The 19,234-nt window shown below is 41.5% G+C and overlaps 2 protein-coding genes across 4 annotated transcripts in view; one reads left to right on the top strand and one right to left on the bottom strand.

Moving 5' to 3' along the window:
* The window catches only part of sphk2 (sphingosine kinase 2), a 22,556-nt gene extending 9,663 nt beyond the window's left edge, over positions 1-12,893 (bottom strand). The window contains exons 1-2 of one of the 3 annotated variants that reach the window (XM_031906420.1): positions 12,806-12,893; positions 2,101-2,913 (exon numbers count right to left, since the gene is read on the bottom strand). In XM_031906420.1, coding sequence (XP_031762280.1) covers positions 2,101-2,509 — 409 coding nt within the window. In that variant the 5' untranslated portion in view covers positions 2,510-2,913; positions 12,806-12,893. Of the gene's footprint in view, positions 1-2,100; positions 2,914-9,100; positions 9,462-12,805 lie in introns of those variants that run through there. The other 2 variants (XM_004916240.4, XM_002938279.5) reach the window with 2 other exon arrangements.
* Positions 12,804-19,234, top strand: rpl18 (ribosomal protein L18). The gene is made up of 7 exons (NM_001011030.2): positions 12,804-12,889; positions 14,041-14,127; positions 14,214-14,321; positions 16,450-16,548; positions 16,994-17,117; positions 18,119-18,188; positions 19,115-19,234. Exons 1-7 carry the CDS (start codon positions 12,887-12,889, stop codon positions 19,188-19,190), a joined length of 567 nt encoding a protein of 188 aa, NP_001011030.1. The 5' UTR covers positions 12,804-12,886; the 3' UTR covers positions 19,191-19,234.

Raw genomic sequence — 19,234 nt, 5'->3', positions numbered from 1 at the left:
CCACTGCCTTTCCAAAGGACAGCTTTTACTCCAGCAGGAATTCAAAGTGTTTAATGAGGAAGCCTTTCACTGTGACAGCTTCCTTTTTAGCCTTCACTTCCTGTTCTGAAAAGCAGGGAACAGCCCCTTATCCGGAAGTTTAGAATTATGGAAAGGCCATCTCCCATAGCTACCATTTTTAAGAAATAATTCACTTTTTCTCTGTAATAATAAGGGCTCTGGCACACGGGGGAGATTAGTCGCCCGCGATTAACTCCCTGTTCGCGGGCGACTAATCTCCCCGAGTTGCCTACCCCTGCCATCCCACCGGCGAACATGTAAGTCGCCGGCGGGATGGCAGACGCGGCGGCGCGATTTCGCGCAAATCGCCGAAAAAGCCTTGCGAGTCTTTTTCGGCAATTTCCGCAAATCGCCCCGCCGCGTCTGCCATCCCGCCGGCGACTTACATGTTCGCCGGTGGGATGGCAGGGGTAGGTAACTTGGGGAGATTAGTCGCCCGCGAACAGGGAGTTAATCGCGGGCGACTAATCTCCCCCGTGTGCCAGAGCCCTTATTGGAGGCAAAACAATCCTATCAGCTGCCAAAACTCTATTGTTCTGTGAGCTTACAACTTTAGCAGTGTTCATTTTTTTATTCCTTATCTTTCTATTTAGGCCCTCTCCTATTCATATTTCAGTTCATTATTTAGAGCACTGTTTGGTTGCTAGGTAAAATAAGACCGTAGCAACCAGATAGCTGCTGAAATTCCATACCGAAAAGCAAAATAATTGAAAAACCATGAAACATAAAAATGAAGACCAACTGCAAACTGTCTCAGAATATCACTGTCTACATCATGCTAAAAGTTCAAAATCCCCCCCTTTGCAGGCAGTGATAGATGAATGGCATAAATGTCACCTACTATGGACACAGAACAGTATTAACATTTCTTAGCCTAAAGGGAAAAGTGTGAAACAGTGTTCTTTCATGCTACATACTGCACTCAGTTTACATGAAAAGTGGAATAAGAGGGTTGTAGATTCCCTTTTTAGGCTTTTGATCATGTAACAAAATGCGGCAAGCAGATACGGCAGAAGGACTTACAAAGCAACAGATTCAGTATTCATTCACACTGGCCCTATTCTACTCACAGGAGCACAGAAAGTGATACTGGAAAGGACATCGATGTCTCAAAGAATCTGCACGGGAAGATGTTTTAATTTGCAGAAGGCAATTCTAAAGGACTGCATAAGAAAGCCCTAGGCTAAGCATTAGCTTTGCTTCCCAGGATTTACAGTGCATATCAGAGTCATTAACCCTTTCTTTATTTAACAGAAGTGTTCTAAATTTACAGTTTCATGATACATATTATTTTCAGGGGCAGAACTAGAGGTAGGCAAAATATCAGTTGCCTTGGGCCCAGGGGCAGTAGGTACGAACCTCTTCTGCCTAACTACCCCAAGTTCTGCTCCTACTGCAGGTTTGGCTATAAGGGCACCATTACTGAGCAATATGAAGCATGGTAGGGAGGGGGTGAAGGGCTACTACTGCCAAACATAGTGTGATGCACAGGGGTCAGATGGGCAAGATTGTACCCCGTTCTACTTTTAGAATGTGAGCTGTAATGAGCAGGGCCCACTATACCTTTTATATTGGTCAGCATTAGTATGTTTGATATATACAATTTTCTATTGTACATCACTGTGAAAAATGCTGGCTCCAGGGCCGCTAAAAGAGGGGTACAAAAAGTATTGCAGTGTAAGGCCCCAAGAGACGTAAAAGTGCAATTTGTGGATGGGGTTTCCGGAGAAGTGGGCAGGGGCTGGCATGGGTAAGGAGTGTGGTTTCATCATAATGGGGTGACTGGAATGAATCAGGGGCTTGGTCATGCACACGTGAGCCAAATTCTTTCATTGAGGCCTCATTAACAGGGCCCTCTGCCCTAACTTAGCAGTATGGGGCCCCATGATTCCTGATGGCAGCCCTGGTTGGGGCTTTATAAATATGTTTTATTATTGTTAAAAAAAAAAATAATAACAACAACAATGAAGGCAAAATTGGCCTACGCATGCCATGATGGTTGGGCATTAAGGCCAATGTCCTGTTGAACATCCTGCTCACCTGTTTCACTGCCTATGGGAATTTCCTGAATCAAACACTTTATAGCGGTTGCCCACTTCTCAGCAATAGCAAGGTTTCTGTTATATTCCGATTCTTCATCTACGCGGAATGTGCGAACCAACCTCTGTCGGGTGCGGCTAGGTCCCATGGTGACCTTTTTCTTCTTGAGCGGATAGGAATAAATGGAAAAATAGGCAAACATATCCCCGGAACTGTGACTGCGCAGAGTGTGACAGCCCACCATGTCACTGAGCGGCAGAACGAGGCGATGGTCATCTTCAGGCTTCGGGACCAGTCTCTGGATATGGAGACCTGTGTGGGTCAAGCTAAGTGCATAGCGAATACCTTTGGATGGGTAGACTCCGAATTCTCCATGGAGCAGGGTCTCTGATGACTGTCGATATTCCATTTTGGATGGGAGGTATATGTCCAGCTATTATTGCTATTGAAATCCAGTGAATCCAGTGTGCATCACATGTGCCTGTGTGATGCATATAGGAAAGGTGCACAATGTCACTCTCTAAAACAGAGCCTTATTTAAGTGCACTGCAAATTCAATGCTTACAAATTAATAAAAATTCAATCAGATTAGGACCTCATCTTGCCCCTTTGGCACATACCAAAGAAAGCTAATTATATACAAAAACTCCTCTGTGTATATAATGACAGGCCCGGCTGTTTCCAGTCTTTAAGAGCAAGCCAAGAAAATGAATCTATCTTCTCCTTTGGAACATATTAATATCCCAGCTCGACACTTTGTTCCAAGCTAGATCTTCTGTGGGACGTGCAGCCTTATGGATTTACAGCTTGGAACTAAAGGGAAAAAGAAAAAAGAACAAAGCAGATTTAGAAAAACAATTAGTGCTTTATCCATCACAAACGACCTTTTGCTTGCAGGTAATGGATGCCTGGGGATTTGCCACAGCAGAGCAGCAATGCAAAGGGAAACGAGAGGTTCTGGCTAAATGACCTAAGCATATGGAGAAAATGTAACATAGTAACAGTAGCTGGGCTGGAAACAAAAACACGTGCCCAAGGTCACCCTTGTTCTCAAATAGCTACTTAGCATCTGACTGATGCAGAGGGTAGAAAAATAAAACCCAATCTCAATCAGCCTTTGATTTGTGCTTGAAGAGGAAAAAGATCCTTTCTCTTTCCTACCGCTGCTGTTAGTAAATCAGAGCTGCCATATGTAGAGCACTTGGAGCAGTGGCACACAACCGTTATTGAGCAGAGGTTCATCTGACGCCACTCCCTGTGCGTCACACACACGATTCTCATTGAGTAGCATGGCAGAGGTGACAGGGACACATTGATTGCTGCTGCTTTTCCACCGAGGGCAACGGCGGTCAAAATGCCCATAAACCCAGCAGTGCTGTCCAACTTATAACATGTAGTGGGCCGATTATGCCTCCTATAATAATGGGGACCAAAAATCCTTTGGAGGGCCATATCTGGCCTTGGTATAAGGTAGGGATCCTCAAAATTTCTTTTAATCGTGAGCCACACTTAAGGTGGCCATACATGGGCCGAATGTAGCTGCTGATATCTGTCCCTTGGACCGATTCGGCAGCTTATCGGCCCGTGTAGGGGCAGGAACGAGGGGCATGCCCGACCGATATCTGGCCTGAAATTGGGCAGATATCAATCGGGCAGGTTAAAAGATTTAGTCGGATCGGGGACTGCGTTGGCTCGTTGATGCAGTCCCCGAACCAACTGCCCCATTGCTGCCAATATAATTTGATTGTTTGGCCCCAGGGCCAAACAAACAATCGAATTAGCCTACATTTTCCCCGATATCGCCCACCCATAGGTGGGGATATCGGGAGAAGATCCACTCGCTTGGCGACCTTGCCAAGTGAGCGGATATTCACGTGTATGGCCACCTTTAGATGTATAAAATGTTGGGGAGCCACACAAGCATGAAAAAAGTTATTTGGGGATGCCAAATAAGGTCTGTGATTGGCTATATGGTAAACCCATGTGGCTTGCTGGCCTGCAGGGGGCTCTACTTGGGAGTAAAACTGTATCTCTGTGCTTCCAAAACTTGATTTCAAGCCTGAAATGTAAAAATAGGCACCTACTTTGAGGTCACTGGGAGCAACATCAAAGGGGGTGGTGCACATCATGTTGCTCATGAGTCACTGATCAAGGATCAGAGATCTAAAGGGAAGTACAGGATGTGGGGATAAGTATCCAGAGAGTTTATTGGAGGGTATCCTTATATATTTGTTCATTTAATTCATCCTACTTAGAGGGAGCTTTTTAAATAGGTAAGGCACAGACATTCCAAGACAATGTGGAACTTTTTTTTTTTATCTGTTTATCTCTGTATCCTGCCTCCTGAAATGTAAAAATGCTACCTGTTTGGTGGGGTAAGCAATCCATAGCGACCAGAAGGCAGACATATTTCAAGACTAGTTCCTGATGGTTATTAAATCTTATTGCTTAGATTTTTATTGAGGCCTTCTCTTACTCCTCTTCTAGAAGCAGTGCTATCTCCTATTTTACACCACGGACTAAGGGTAAAGCCCCACAAGACGGATTATCATCCTGCATACAAGCGCTTATACGCAGGCTGCCAATCAGCCTCGTGGGCCCTTACCCTAACTATGGGAGTAAAGCTGGCTATACATATGCCAATAAAAGCTGCTGACTCTTCAGACCAACGTGACCACTTATAGGCCTGTGTATGAGGCCCTGACAATGGTCTGCTCGGCTGTATGCCAAAAACTAGATTAGATGTCAATTGGGCATGTTTGAAAATTGCATTGGACAAGGAGCACATAGGGATATTAAAGTGATCCTCCCGACAGGTCTCTGTAGGCCCGTATTATAATCCAGTTAGCCCAATTTGTGCCCAACTATACCAGCAAAGAAAAGGGGGATTTACTCACTATCAGCCTATCTTAAGTATGCATTGACTGCACCGGATCAGCCTGTCAGTGCACACATGGGGCCAATTTTGGCGTTCCAATGCACACTTTCATGGTTTCACTGGCATAGTATGGCCAGCTTCAGTGACACATCCACCATCTGATAACAAATTAAGACTCTAAACTAAGAGCCACAGAACTAAAAAGCTAAATAATTAAGAAAAACAGAATTGCCTGCGCCATGCTAAAAGACTACATAAAATAGTTCTCACTAAAGAATGAAGCCTACAATATAGCAATCAGAAGCAAATTCAAAAACTAAATTAATCCTGTGTTATAATACACAGGACACTATAGGACATCGGAGCATTTCTTGTTCAGGGTTGAGTGGACGCTTACTGAATATATGTACATTAACACTATCATTTAATATAGACATGTAAACAGAGCTGCGAATGAATGGCCCTACAGATAAGCAGCACTGACAAAACGGCATGTGCAAGAGGATCTCTGGTACGGCTTTGCACTACAGCAATCTCAACCTTCAGCCCCTCACATTTTATTGCTCTGCTCTTCCATTAATTACAGAAAGTTGGTTTCAGCAACATCCACTTCTCTGCCGCAAGCCAAACAGCGCATTTGCTTTATAATGTGACAGCAAAGACTGTTTGCTACGATCAAAGTACACCCAACTCGATTCTAATTCCATTACTGTTATGGCCCTTTTCCAACAGCACTTGTTATTCAAACGGGCCAATACTGTGGATAAGATCGTCCGAAAGCAGACTTTGCCACTCCCTGGGGCTGCTGTGCCCCTCCCCAAGTTGGGGCCACAACCATGAATGGGGAAGCCCAGTCTGTACAGCCAGTTAAAGTGAGACTTGGCATGAAAGCTTGTTTGCTGTTATAGATTCATGGAAGCCAAACTTGTAGACCTATTTTCTGCTCTAGAAAACTTAGGATTTATATCTGTAACCTGGCTATGAGATAAGAGAGTCCTCACCAAAAAAATGGGTCAACTTGAATGCAAATAGAAAACCTCTGGTGCAAAGGAACGGATCTTGTTGGGGGTATATCCAAACAACAGCCCCCCAGCTGCCATATTCTGGTATGCATACAGTATTAACTGCTTCACATCTGAAAAGCCTGCCTTTTTTCATAAAAAAAATAGCCTATAGCACCTCTCTTATTATAATGAATGTTCTTCATTTATTTGGTACTGACAGATACAGAGAATATCTAATTGCCAATATGAGCAGAGCTTACAATCTAATCTCCCTACTACCAACATGCAAAACATACTTCCCAATCTACATCAGGTTTCCTATAGTGAAAATGCACAAGGACCAAGTTAATAATTGGGACCCAACAAAAAACAATGTGTATTAACTTGCTTGCAAGAAATTAAAGGGCAAGTCAAACAAAATACCTGCTTTTTTTATTAGGAGATATCTAGGGCAATGTTGCAGTTATGCTTACACCACATCATCTTATAGGGACACCATCATGCCAAACTTTTTACAGTGATAAACAATACTTAAACATTCAGCTTTGTGCTGAACTGTTTTATGTTACTAAACATGCAGAGATAAGACAGACAACAACAGAGGAATTAAGTGCATTAGAGTCCAAATAGGGCTGTAAATGATTATGTACAGAACATCTAGACATTGGAATTGGCACAGCAGCCCAATTTATTTACCCTTTAAGCACCTTACACCCCAATACTATATAACCTATGTAGATTTTTTTTTTTTTTAGCAAACTGTGTATTTGTTTAATTTATTTCACTAGAGAAAGTGTTCTGCTATTTTAAAAGCATAAAAACAGGGAAGACTGGTTTTGTGAGTTCCTACTGTTTGAAGTTTGTTACATAAATAAGTAAAAGTTGTTTTGATCTCCATCAGAGCTGTTCTCCTTTCACTTGGTTGTGCTTCGTTTTGGACTTGGCGTACCATTATATCTATATTCCAAAGAATTGCCTGTGGCTGGGTCAAGTGGCATCAGTTCCAATACAATCAACATATTTACAATGTATTTTCAAAAAAGCCTTGACTTAGCCCATGGGATTTAAATGACATTTTCAGTTCTTCCTGTAGCACTCAGAGAGAGGGTTCAATTCCTTCCTTGTCTATGACAGAAAAGAACCTAAAATTTTGAAAGGGAGAAACGCCCACCCCATCTGTAGCTTTCCTAATAACTATTGAAACCAGAACATTTGCAAAATAGAACAATATTCATAAAGTCATTGCGAGGTCGGAAACATTCCTGCTGTCCTGGGAATAAGAAGAAAAATATAAAGGTTAAAAATAAATAGCTACATTTCCTTCCCATCTGGAACAGCAATGAAAGAGAGAGGGCAATGCCAGAGTAAGAAAAATAAGACATGCAGTATATAGGATCTCGTGGCGCATGAATATGTCCAGAAGGGCAGGTACACAAATGACTGGGGGCCCTCATGCCTACTTTCTCTGCACTTTTGTGCACCTGCAGTACCACAGAATTTTTGCTGGTATTAATAGTTTGTAAAGCAGTATGGCAGTCACAACCTGCAACAATTCCAATATTAGCAATGTTACCTAACATATCGCCCATATTTCACTTAAAATTCTGCTAAAACACTGGGGAAGGGACTAATGTTAATAATGAATCTCTGCATAATCTCTTTAAAGTGGTGCAGACCACGTTGGTGCTATATGAATAATGATTATTAATAATAACAATAATAATGTGCCCCAGATGTCTAGATTACCAACAATGCTGACAGTCATAAGTGACACTGCTGGACAGTTTATGAAACCCCCTCAGGGGTACCTTATCAGAGCCCATGATTTATGAGCAATGCAGTTTTTCTTTTATGTGCAGACACAGTTCCCCAAACTGGCTGACTGTACCATGAATACACGCTGGGTGTACTCTGTATATGCTAAAAATCCTCGTGCATAATTAGAATATATGGGTCACAGACACATGACCATGAACTGACTCATTGTGGCAAAGCACACTAACTTACTGTTCTTCTTTACTGCAAACACACACAAAGAAAAATAATTTTTGTTACTGAAAAACAAGTTAAATGCTAAAATAAAGGTCTGTATAAGAATTCAAAGAAAAGCGTAGTCATCCTGAGCACTTTGTAACACTAGGCTTTGTTAGTTCAGCTAAATAATGGGCAGAGCGGTTAATTCTAATTTTGGTCTATTATATAGTTTTTATGGGTAGAAAAAAATAATTACAGATACATGGGTGGACGATAATAACTATAAAAGAAAATTTAGGGGCTTGTACAATACCATACCCTACTATAGGCAACAAGCCCCTCTCAGTACAGGCCAAGGGAACCGTTACCCCTTCTAAGGGTAACTACAGTTTTTTGGAGGGCAATATGTTTTTACAGGACACACCAAATATGATGGGAATTTCCATTAACCCCCAAAGTACTCTATATATACTGCCCTTCACTACAAGAGTTACTATAAACTAATTGACAACGTAAAAGGGTTCATTTATATTGGCATTTCACTCCCTTCTATAAAAATGAAGAAGAATGGAGAAAACTCCTACAATATGCCCCATGAGACTATAGCGGATACACTCTGCCAACATGGGGGGATAACCAACTAGTAGCCAAAACTGTAAAAAAATAAATTAATGAACCCCAAAAACGGTAATTTCCACCAGCCTGTCCCATTAATGTATCCTGTTAGGATCATTATCATGAATTCTACATTCATGTATTCCTACATCCTAGAAATTACAAATGATTACTGTATATAGATTGTAAGCTCTACGGGGCAGGGCATCCTCTTGTGTCTTTGACTCTTAACTTATTGCAACTGTATCTTGCATATATTTGTATTTATTGTTATACTTTTATTTATCTATTATTATCTTAATAACCCCCTGTTTGTATGAATGTATTCTACTGTACAGCTCTGCGTACATATCTAGTGCTTTATAAATAAAGATATACATACATTACTATGTTATGCTAGGCTAAAACACTTCTTGCCCCACAGAGCTTACAATCTAGAGAGCAGGGGAATGGGAAGCTAGAATGCAGTATGCTAGAATACTACTGTATCTTATATACAGAGAGATATACTCTCATGCATCACACTGACCTTGCAGTAAGACGAGCCCTGGGATGGTGCCCAAGCAGTGACACCTAAGGAGGACCACTGGCTCAGTTTCCTCGGAGTTGGCTCTGTCTTATGTTCCTTAATGGGTTGATCAGGATAATTACAGTAAAACGCACCCCATGAGAGTCAGCGACATAACACAAACACGTATGACGATAATGGGCACACTGCGAGAAATAACTAACCAAGAGGAGGAGATGCTGCACCGCCGAGCCGGAGCACCGAATCCAGTTGACTCCCACAGCTTTGACTCAGCGGTGCCTAACAGGAAGTGAGGAGAAACTGCAACTCGCTGGCGCAAGAATAGAATGCCCTAGTTCACGAGTAGATCATGAGAGGCAGCCCTGGCAGCCAATTGTATAAAAGTACCGGCTGCCATTTGACCAATCGGCGTCTTCCTCTAAATATACAGAGGGGCGTTTGTTTTGCTGCGGTTGCCTGGGTGCTGATGCTTGGGACTGGCGGTGTCGGTGTATGCGAGTGGGCGGAGACGCGGCAATTACGCTCTATGTCATAGCAAAGTTAGATAGGAATGTTCTCATTCTGAACACGCAGTAACGTGAATTAATGTATTATTCTGCTGGTCACTATGGGTTACTAGATCTGCTGTCATTTTGCAACACCCCTACATAACTGCTGTGTTATTAATGAGTAAGTGGGTGCAATAACAAAGGTTTATGAAAAGTATTAGAAGATGTTGTGAATACAAAGACACAGAGGTATGAAACACATATCCAGCCTTTGTCCTGCTATAAAGTTCTTTAGTGATGGATGGCGGTGACACTGTAATGGAAGGAAAGGTGCCCAATGATACAAACCATGTGGGAGTCCCCTCTTAATGGAAAAGGTAATGACAATTATAATGTTTCCTCAGGACCAGCAAAAGTTGGGTACAAGAGGGTACTGCAATCAGTGGCCCCATGGCAGAAAAGGTGTCAAAAGGCAAATTGTGGCTTGCTTGAGTGTGAGTGGCAGAGGTTTTGATATATAGGGTGGGTAAGATGTGTGGTCATGCTTCCATTGATGTTTTAATTTTATTTTCATTGAGGCCGTACTGTACTTGTCAGCAGGACCCTCTACCCAGAGTCCCAGATGACCAACAATGTAATAAATGGGGCCCCCAGGTTGACCTTCTAACTTATTATGGGGCTTAAGATCCCTGTTGTGAATACACTGCTATATCCATAGGGGGTCCATTTAAGTCCTAGCTTAAATAATGCTGGTTACCAGAGGTGCTCCAAGGCCCCCTTATCTGAATATTTGAAGATCATTTACAGAGGTGTACTTACTGGTTATGCCCCCCCCCCCCCCAGCAAAATAATCATTTTCAGACCCTCTCCACCCCTTGCAACTCATCAGTTATGATGCTTCCCATAGTAACCTCCTGTCCTCATTGATATGCTCATCCTTCTGCCCACCAACTCCCACTAATTACTCCAGTGTTTATTTACAGAGTGAGTGAGGAGGTGAATTACAATTCTTAGGTTATGTCCCATTATGTCTTAAGTGAAATAATATCAGAAATATATATATATATAAAAAGACCAGCAACACCAGATTTATTGCAAAATAATTAGTTGTGTATAGAAAAATGCATGAACAGTCAACGTTATGTTTCGTTCTCTGTAGGGACCTTTCTTCCCGACGGGAACCGAAACATAACCTTGGCTGTTCATGCATTTTTCAATACACAACTAATTTTGCAATAAATCTGGTGTTGCTGGTTTTTTTTTTTCAATGTTTAAACAATTTACCTTGCACCCGGGATAAAGACTGAAGCAGAGTGCCACCTCTTGTTTATATATATAGAGCAAGAGAAATGTACATTACAGCATTTCTAGTTTATAATATGATGTTTGGCCACTAGATGGTGCTTTGTGCAATACATTTAGAGCCAATATACCAGCAAGAAAGATAAGGTGACCCAAACATAGACTTCTGCAGGAAATTTCCTGCTTCGGGTCAAAATCATCAAAGAAAAGAAATATGTTTTTGTATTGTATATGTTTTTAAGCCTGTATACAATAATTACGTGTATTGTAATGCCAGGTCTGAGCGATGTCTTGCAGAAAATTAATTTATTGGCCTAAGAAGCAGCTCTTTTTATTAACTGCCAATAACCACCAGTTGATCAGTGCTTTAAACTGTATGGTCAGAGTATTTAGGAGTAAATCTAGAGAAATTGGACTTACTCATCTGAGCAGCAGCTTCAGTTCAAGTTAAGTACTACTACTCATCAACTCAACTTGAACTGAAGAAGCTGCTCAGATGAGTAGTAAAATGTCTTCAGTGATTACTCAGCAAGTCCAGTTGTTCTAAATTTATTTCTACTAGATATACTATGACCTAGATGAATGAAACCCTTCATAGACATTTAAGGTCAGAGATATTCAGATAGAAATTGTTCTGATGTTACTCAGTAACATCAAGGGCATCAAGATGGGAAAAGGCATCTGGGGTTTCTGATTTCTTTCCTGTGCAGCAGAGCAACATCAGAACAGTTCTCTCTTTTCCTTCTGAACCTATCATACTCCAACCAGTTACAGGAACTAACAGGTGGCATTGTTATTACAAAACTCTTTATATTGGCAATGAATAAAATGTTAAATAGCTCTGAAACTTTAAAAAAAAAAAAAAAAGCATGTAAGTTGCAAATGTGTTTAAAAAAGGACCCTAAACAATTTTCTTTTATTACCCACCTTGGGTAGTCTAATTTCCTTGTACTTGTGGCGCTGGCACTTACATTTAAGAATACAAATAAGAGAAATGCTACAGTCCTTGTTATTGGTGTTTCTGACATCACACAAACATATAATACAGATATGTATTATATTTGGTGCTGGAAAAACTAGCTTCCATTTGCACCAGCAATTGATCAGCAATTTATAGCAACTTACCACAACTGTCACCAAATACATTGCACAGCACTAGAGAACTTAAACACTTAGGGGGATATTAATTATAGTGCATAAACCAACATCGTAAGTGATTTTGCACATAGCAACCAATCAGCAGTTAGATAGCCATGATATTGGTTGCTATGGGCAAGGGTGCCTTACATGCTATAATAAATACACCCCTAGATGACAATACGAACAACAGGTCCTGGTTACATCATTCTAGTCTTCCCTCCAACCTGAAAAATTGAACTTGTGGGCCCAGGACAAATGCTCTATTCACCCTACTTTAGGATTACCAGATTACTTGAAAATTCATGGGCACGTCTAGAAAACGCAGAAGGGCCAAACTTATTGTAATTTAATTTATATATAGAGAGCACAACCCTACAGCATTAGGGTTGCCACCTCACCCTTTTAATGCCAGCCACATCGTGTATCCACACCCTGCATGGCTGCACATAAAGCAATTCAGTCTGCAGCATTACATGGGTGAAGCGGCAACCCCAATAGCACTTATGCATGCAGGTATGTATGTATGTATGTATGTATGTATGAGATGTGTGTCCCAAATAATGTAGTAACCTACACTAACCTAAAACCGCTGCTAGAAAGAGCCAAGTAGAAAGCAATAAAGCTATCGCTGCAGGCACTCCCTAAACAAAAACACCCGCACTGTACAACTAACGTTCTGAATTGGTCACATCAGTATAGGGTGCTACCATCAGTTTAGTCCTCCGCACACCATCGAGTGCTAGGGGTAGAGCGCCCACCACAAACTTCCGGTTACCTTGTGTTCCCATAAGCCTGTTCGCCGCGCCTGTCTCTTTCCTTTCCTCCCCGAGAAGCCGCTGCTGCTACAGCCGCCATCATGGTGAGAAACCTGACTTCCTTATAATCCGCCGCAATCCCGCTTTATTCTTCTCCGCGTACTCACAATCAGGGGATGACTGGCATCCTACCAGTGTGGGCTACCAGACCGGGCCAGTCTTGGGACAGAAACTGTGCAATAACATTTGTTAAATAAAGGATGTGTAACTCTTCCTTCATCCAGCTTCGGGCCTGACACTGGGCACACACTGTTCTATGGCAGCTGGTTAAGTAAGCGAACCTGGCATGTTCCAGTGGCCGAAACATGGGATTAAAGAACCTTTTCAGAACCAGAGCGGGTAGCGAGACACTAATATGACAGTCACTCCCCTCTGAACCTGAACTGGTTATACACATGATACCAATGGGGACCCTAATAGGTGAGTTAGTCCATGGCTACCGCTTAACCAGATCGCCTTGCCTGGAGCAGCCCTTTCCTACTTGTGGCGCCCCGACGGTTCGCTCTAGATAAGTCATTCAGTCTCAAACTTAGATCTTTCCTTTCTGGATCCTCCCCTCTAGATTGCAGTGTCTGTCTCTATGGCAGCTCCTTCACTTTCCTTACTGTGTGTAGTAGTCTGTCCATGGCTTCCTCTTCATAGGTCTCTTTATATTTAATGCAGAGTATGGGAATAATGCACTGAAATGGCTTTGCACCCCGCTGCCAAATAGCTGGGGTTTGGCAGTAAAGGGACCAATGGCATTCTGTATTACTTGCCTACTATATAGCAAATAAAGGGGAACTCCACCCTAAAACTTTGCATTATGTACCTTAATTAAAATGATTTGTAACTACTATGGAACACCATATCTGTCTGGCTGCTTACTGCTGGTAAAACCATGTAGCAGAAGCCAGCTGATCAAGAGAACTGACTTCTGTTACATTGGGGGCCAAAACCAGAGAAGTGAAATATCCAAAGGAATATTGCTTTCACATTGCAGTTCTCTGGGTGATGCCATGTCACTTGGCTGTCATAGGATGCCTCCTACAGACGAATTCTCTTTCATCATTTTATTTCGGAAGTACAGCTGAACCCCAATATCATTTGGTTCAATCCCAGCTGCGGTCGTTGGGCCAACATAATGTAGCCTTTGAAAGGAACTGTTTTTTTCACACAGTGTTGATATTTAATTTTTTCGTCCATCCCTTTTTAGGGAGTAGATATCCGTCACAACAAGGACCGCAAGGTGCGGCGAAAGGAGCCCAAGAGCCAGGATATCTATCTGAGGCTTTTAGTAAAGGTAGTGTTTTTATGATTATTTTCCATAAATATCTGTCTGGTTGACTTGAATATCCCGCTAATTGTAAATTGTACCTTGCTTTTTAGCTTTATCGTTTCTTGGCCAGACGTACCAACTCAAGTTTCAACAGGGTGGTTCTGAAGCGTCTGTTCATGAGCCGAACCAACAGGCCACCCCTCTCTTTGTCCCGTCTTGTAAGTATAATGTGCTTAAAGACTGCACCAACTTGTCATTATATTGCTAATATAGTAACAAATTGGTGTAGGGTGGCTTAAATGTGAATTAAGTTTGGGTAGGTGGTGGTTTGCAAGGGTATGGATACCTGAGTGAACACCTGGTTCCTACAGGCTAAAGGCAACATTTGCTCATTGCACACTACGTAGCAGCATGGCAGTGTTTACACTACAGTGTGCAAGCACATGTAAGTTTAGAGCAGCCATCACATCTTGTTTATATGTTTGGGTTTTTGGGGCTGCCAGTACTTTTTCTGGGCAAGTAACTCGTGCATTAATTATAATCAGAACTGTGAGTAAACAGAACATTTTTTTTCTTAAATGAGAATTTTACAGCTTTAATTTTACAAGAGAAAGTTATTGTTTTGGTGTTTGCATTCTTGTGCCACGACCATGTGTGTTTTATTGCTCTTATGGCCAAACTGAAGGCCCATGGCACATTATACAAAGTTTGGTCAGGGGACCCTATCCTTATGTTGTAGATTTACGCTTATTCTAGGTCGTATTGCAGTTGGTTCTCTATTTTTTTTCTTGAGTTATTTTTTTTTTTTTTGTTATGCCAACTTGTATTTCTTATTCTGCTATGCAAAACCCTGCATGGTTTCCAGGGTCAGTGGCCTGAGCATTATAAATTCAAAGTGGAGAACTGCAGAACAAAAACTGTAATTTTTCTTTTCTGTGTGCTTGGAAGTAGTAGTGTGTAGAGGGTCACATGTAGCCAATGTTCCCTCTAAGCTGTGTGGGAGAACACAATTTTGTATTGATTCTGACCTCAGCACATAGCTTTTAAAAAGGGCACACAAGTTTAAAATGTGTGCACAAAAGAATATTTTGCCAAAAAGGAATTAGAGGAAACTACTATTGCATGTAGCCCATACTTGTTTCAAGTACTTGCAGAAAATCATTCATTTTAATAGTAATTTTCTCGTGTACTATTGCTGTTTGTACTATTACTTTTTATTTTGCCACTTCTGCACTGACCCAATAAAACTCATTTGAGCATCAGCATGTTTATCACTTGGCTGATTGACACTAGGAGGAGTAAAACCCAAAGAGGTATTCCTGTTGTACAAACCATTTGGATGTGGCATAGTTAAACCATGATATATTTTTTATATTAACACAGGTCAGCAATTTCATGGGTAGGGGGTATAATATGCCAGGGAATGCACTACACTTAAATGTAGGTCAGCACAGCCTTGTATCCATATCCTTAATGTTTTGGCATTGCTGGAGCCTTTGCTCCCTTCACAAGTTAAAGGATGCCATTTACATTGATTTGGTAAAGATGCTGAGCACCTTGTGCTTATGCTACAAATTGTTAGCTAAATATGTTTGTGCTTCAGCATTCTTAGATGCAGAATTTCTACTATATAAGTAGCATTTCCCTGTCATAACTAGCATTCCTGTTATATAATTAGCATATTTCAATCTTCATTTTGTGTTTAGGGCTATTTCCAGGAAGGTTTCTGATTGTATAGCATGGAGAATATTCTGAGAATAAAAATACTCTGAGAAACGCATTGGCTTTTGTCACTGAGCTCTTACTTAGCAATGGGGAATTAACTTTTCTGTGATACACTGTCAGTGTCAAACTATAACTTAAGATACAAACACACTTGTTAAAGCTGCACACCTGTCGCTGCTATACTCACTGCAATAGTGGTGCAAGCCTTCCGCAGGACTGGCAGGTCCTTATCCTCAATCGAACCGTTTCTGTAACGGAGCCGCACACACATATATATATGCAGTCGGGGAGCTGCATTATTATGACCACCTTGATCAACGTTTCGGGTGGGATACACCCTGCCTTCGTCAGGATCCTGACAAAGGGAGGGTGTATTACCTTTTGGTTAACCTACCTACAAACATGCCATGAGTGCATAAGTAGCCCTGGGTCCCACAGTGAATCCTAGGTTGTGCCAGCATTACATGGCTACATATCTATATAGTCCACTAACCGCTCAGCACCACCCAGTGATTTTTACCTTTCCTCCTTTAAGATTTAAAATTTGTCTTGGACTTCTTTCTTAAAAAATGTAATTTTGTTTTCAAGATAAAGGTTCTCATTATTTAATTTTTTTCCTAGATTCGCAAAATGAAATTGACAGGGCGTGAAAACAAGACTGCAGTGGTGGTGGGATGTATCACAGATGATGTCAGGATCCATGATATCCCTAAACTGAAGGTAAAGGGCCCCATCAGATTCTTCTTACACTTCTTATATTTACTGTATTTAATGTTGTGCCTCTTGCATGATCTGGATTTTCAGTGCCAGGAGAAATTCTTTAAATGTATTGCTTATACTTTTTTTTGTACATGGACAAGTTTGGCCATTACACTAAATAAGGAGAAACATTTAAAGGTTAGACATTATAAGGACTCTTCTTTAGCTTAAAATATTGCTAGGGTTTATCTGTGCTCTTCTTAAGCCTTCCTGAGCCCATCATGGTCTGATTTTGAGCAATACATAGAAAAGGATATTTCATGTGCCCACTCAGTCAGGAGTCTGGCTTGCTTTAAAGACACCACCTTTAAAGGACATGTAAATGTATTTCACTTGGGGGTGCCAAAATATTAGACACAAACACAATTTATTTGCTTAAACTTTTTTTTTTTTTTTTTAAATGCAGGTGTGCGCACTTAAAATGACCGGTGGAGCACGTAGCCGAATCCTGAAGGCTGGAGGTCAGATCATGACATTTGACCAGCTTGCCCTTGCTGCCCCTAAAGGCCAGAACACTGTTCTTCTATCAGGTAATTAGACTAGGCTTGGTTGTTTAATAATGTGTTTTACATACTACTGAACTCAGGATGGAAAGCCACAGTGATATTTTTAATGTATTAAAGATATTAGTATAGCCACTGCTTCGGGAGCATACTTATCTGCATATTGTGCTTACTCAAGTTAAAATCGTATACAAGACTCACCTAGCAAATCTTGTAGAGTGCTACAGTGAGGAGGGGGGTGTCCTTCATTGTTAAATAGTCTCGTCTTCAAAAAATATTTAATTAAACATACTGTGTAACATAGCCCTAAGGATGTGGTGGCTTTGTTGACCTTTGTGATAAGAAAGCTAAAGGCTGGCTTCACTGTATTTCCTGGCATTCACTGTAGGTTTGCTTAGCTAATAAAGTAAAATTTTTCATGTTTGACTGTGTGGTCACATTGGGTTGCGCCTTATTACTTGGACCTGCTCCTTATTACCTAGACCATTAAAGGAAATGGTATGTGGTATTCTCTGGGGGGGGGGGTGCCAATCTGTCTGACAGCACCAGAGAATACAAATGCATACATTTTACCCCAGGCTGGTACTCCTGTTCTGTAAAAGATCCCAGGCCCAGGTACATTTCCATTCAGTGCTGCCCTGCCATATGCAGTGTCATCCCAATGATCCTGGACCATGTACAGTAAGATCTAAAACTGAACTACCAGTATATTCTATATGGTCTGAGATGGGCACAAGGGGTCGCTGCCACAATAATATAAATAATATATATGAATACTAAATGTTATACTCTTCGGTTGTCTAAGCTGAAAATCTTTGCTTTTGTTTAATGGCTAATTGTACGGCATGTCACATTGTTACTGATATTATTGTATGGGTGGAACATGGGCACTCGTCATGCCCCCTTAGCTGCACATACTAGGTCACACCAGTAGGTGAAAGGCACATGCTGGCATTAAAGACAAGGCTGCACTTTCACCTGTACAGATTCTGGTATCTTGTAACTTTTATATATTTTTTTTTCCTTAGGACCTCGTAAGGCCCGTGAAGTATACAGACACTTTGGCAAGGCACCTGGTACTCCACACAGTCACACTAAGTAAGTTGTCTAGATTTTATTATGCACAAGAATTGATCTGTTATTCCTTCTATTAAAGGACAAGGAAAGGCAAAGTCACTTGGGGGTGCCAAAATGTTAGGCACCCCCAAGTGACTTAAATCGCCCACCTTGTACCCCGGGCTGGTGCCCCTGTTAGGAGAAAATTGCACCAGCCCGGGGTACCTGTAGCGCTTTCTGCTTCGCATGCGCCTGTTGTGGGGTCCCGGCAAAACGAAGGAGGATGGGCTCGCTCGCAGGTACCCCGGGCTGGTGCTGTTTTCTCCTAACAGGCACCAGCCCGGGGTACAAGGTAAGCAATAAGTCACTTGGGAGTGCCTAACATTTTGGCATTCCCAAGTGACTTAGCCTTTCCTTGTCCTTTAATTAGCTACTGGGTGATTGCTGCATACCTCTTTCCTGACTTATCTGACTATCCACAATTTTATTTCGTGTTTTTTTTCATTATTTTGACTGCCTTGTGCCTACATTTAGCACAATTAAATTAAAACCTTTTGTAACTGGGGGAAGCATTTAATTTTGTGTTTCGTATATAGTGTTATTTGTGTCTTTAACCCTTGGCTTGTGTTCTTTCACTTTGACTGTCATACTGTAACATATAAAAGCAGCAAAGTTGGAATCCATTGGGCCAGAACTGGAGGCCTGTGACCCTCCAAAGGGTTATGGCTCCGCAGTCTGCTTAAGAGCTCCAAAGACTTTACTGTTTGACATGATTTTTAATATAATTGGGTTGTCGATACATGTAGTGGCCCAACTTTTTCTCATACATTAAGTTCAAGTTGGATAGAACTGCATTTGGCTGTAGACTGTTGCAAATAAATGCTCAGGCAAATCCCAAATGTGTGTGTATGTATATACAGCAGTATGTGTGTTGTGCTTTTACTAATCCATGCACACTTCTTCCCTAGGCCTTATGTGCTTTCCAAGGGTAGAAAGTTTGAGCGCGCCAGAGGACGCAGAGCCAGCAGAGGATACAAGAACTAAATTCACTCTTCATGCTTTGTACACAATAAAGTTCTTTGGACTTG

The sequence above is a fragment of the Xenopus tropicalis genome, chromosome 7 (genome assembly GCF_000004195.4).
Source record: "Xenopus tropicalis strain Nigerian chromosome 7, UCB_Xtro_10.0, whole genome shotgun sequence".
Lineage (NCBI taxonomy): Eukaryota > Metazoa > Chordata > Amphibia > Anura > Pipidae > Xenopus > Xenopus tropicalis.
The sequence above is the reverse complement of the archived record's forward strand: the minus strand, read 5'-3'. Positions and strand labels throughout refer to the sequence as shown.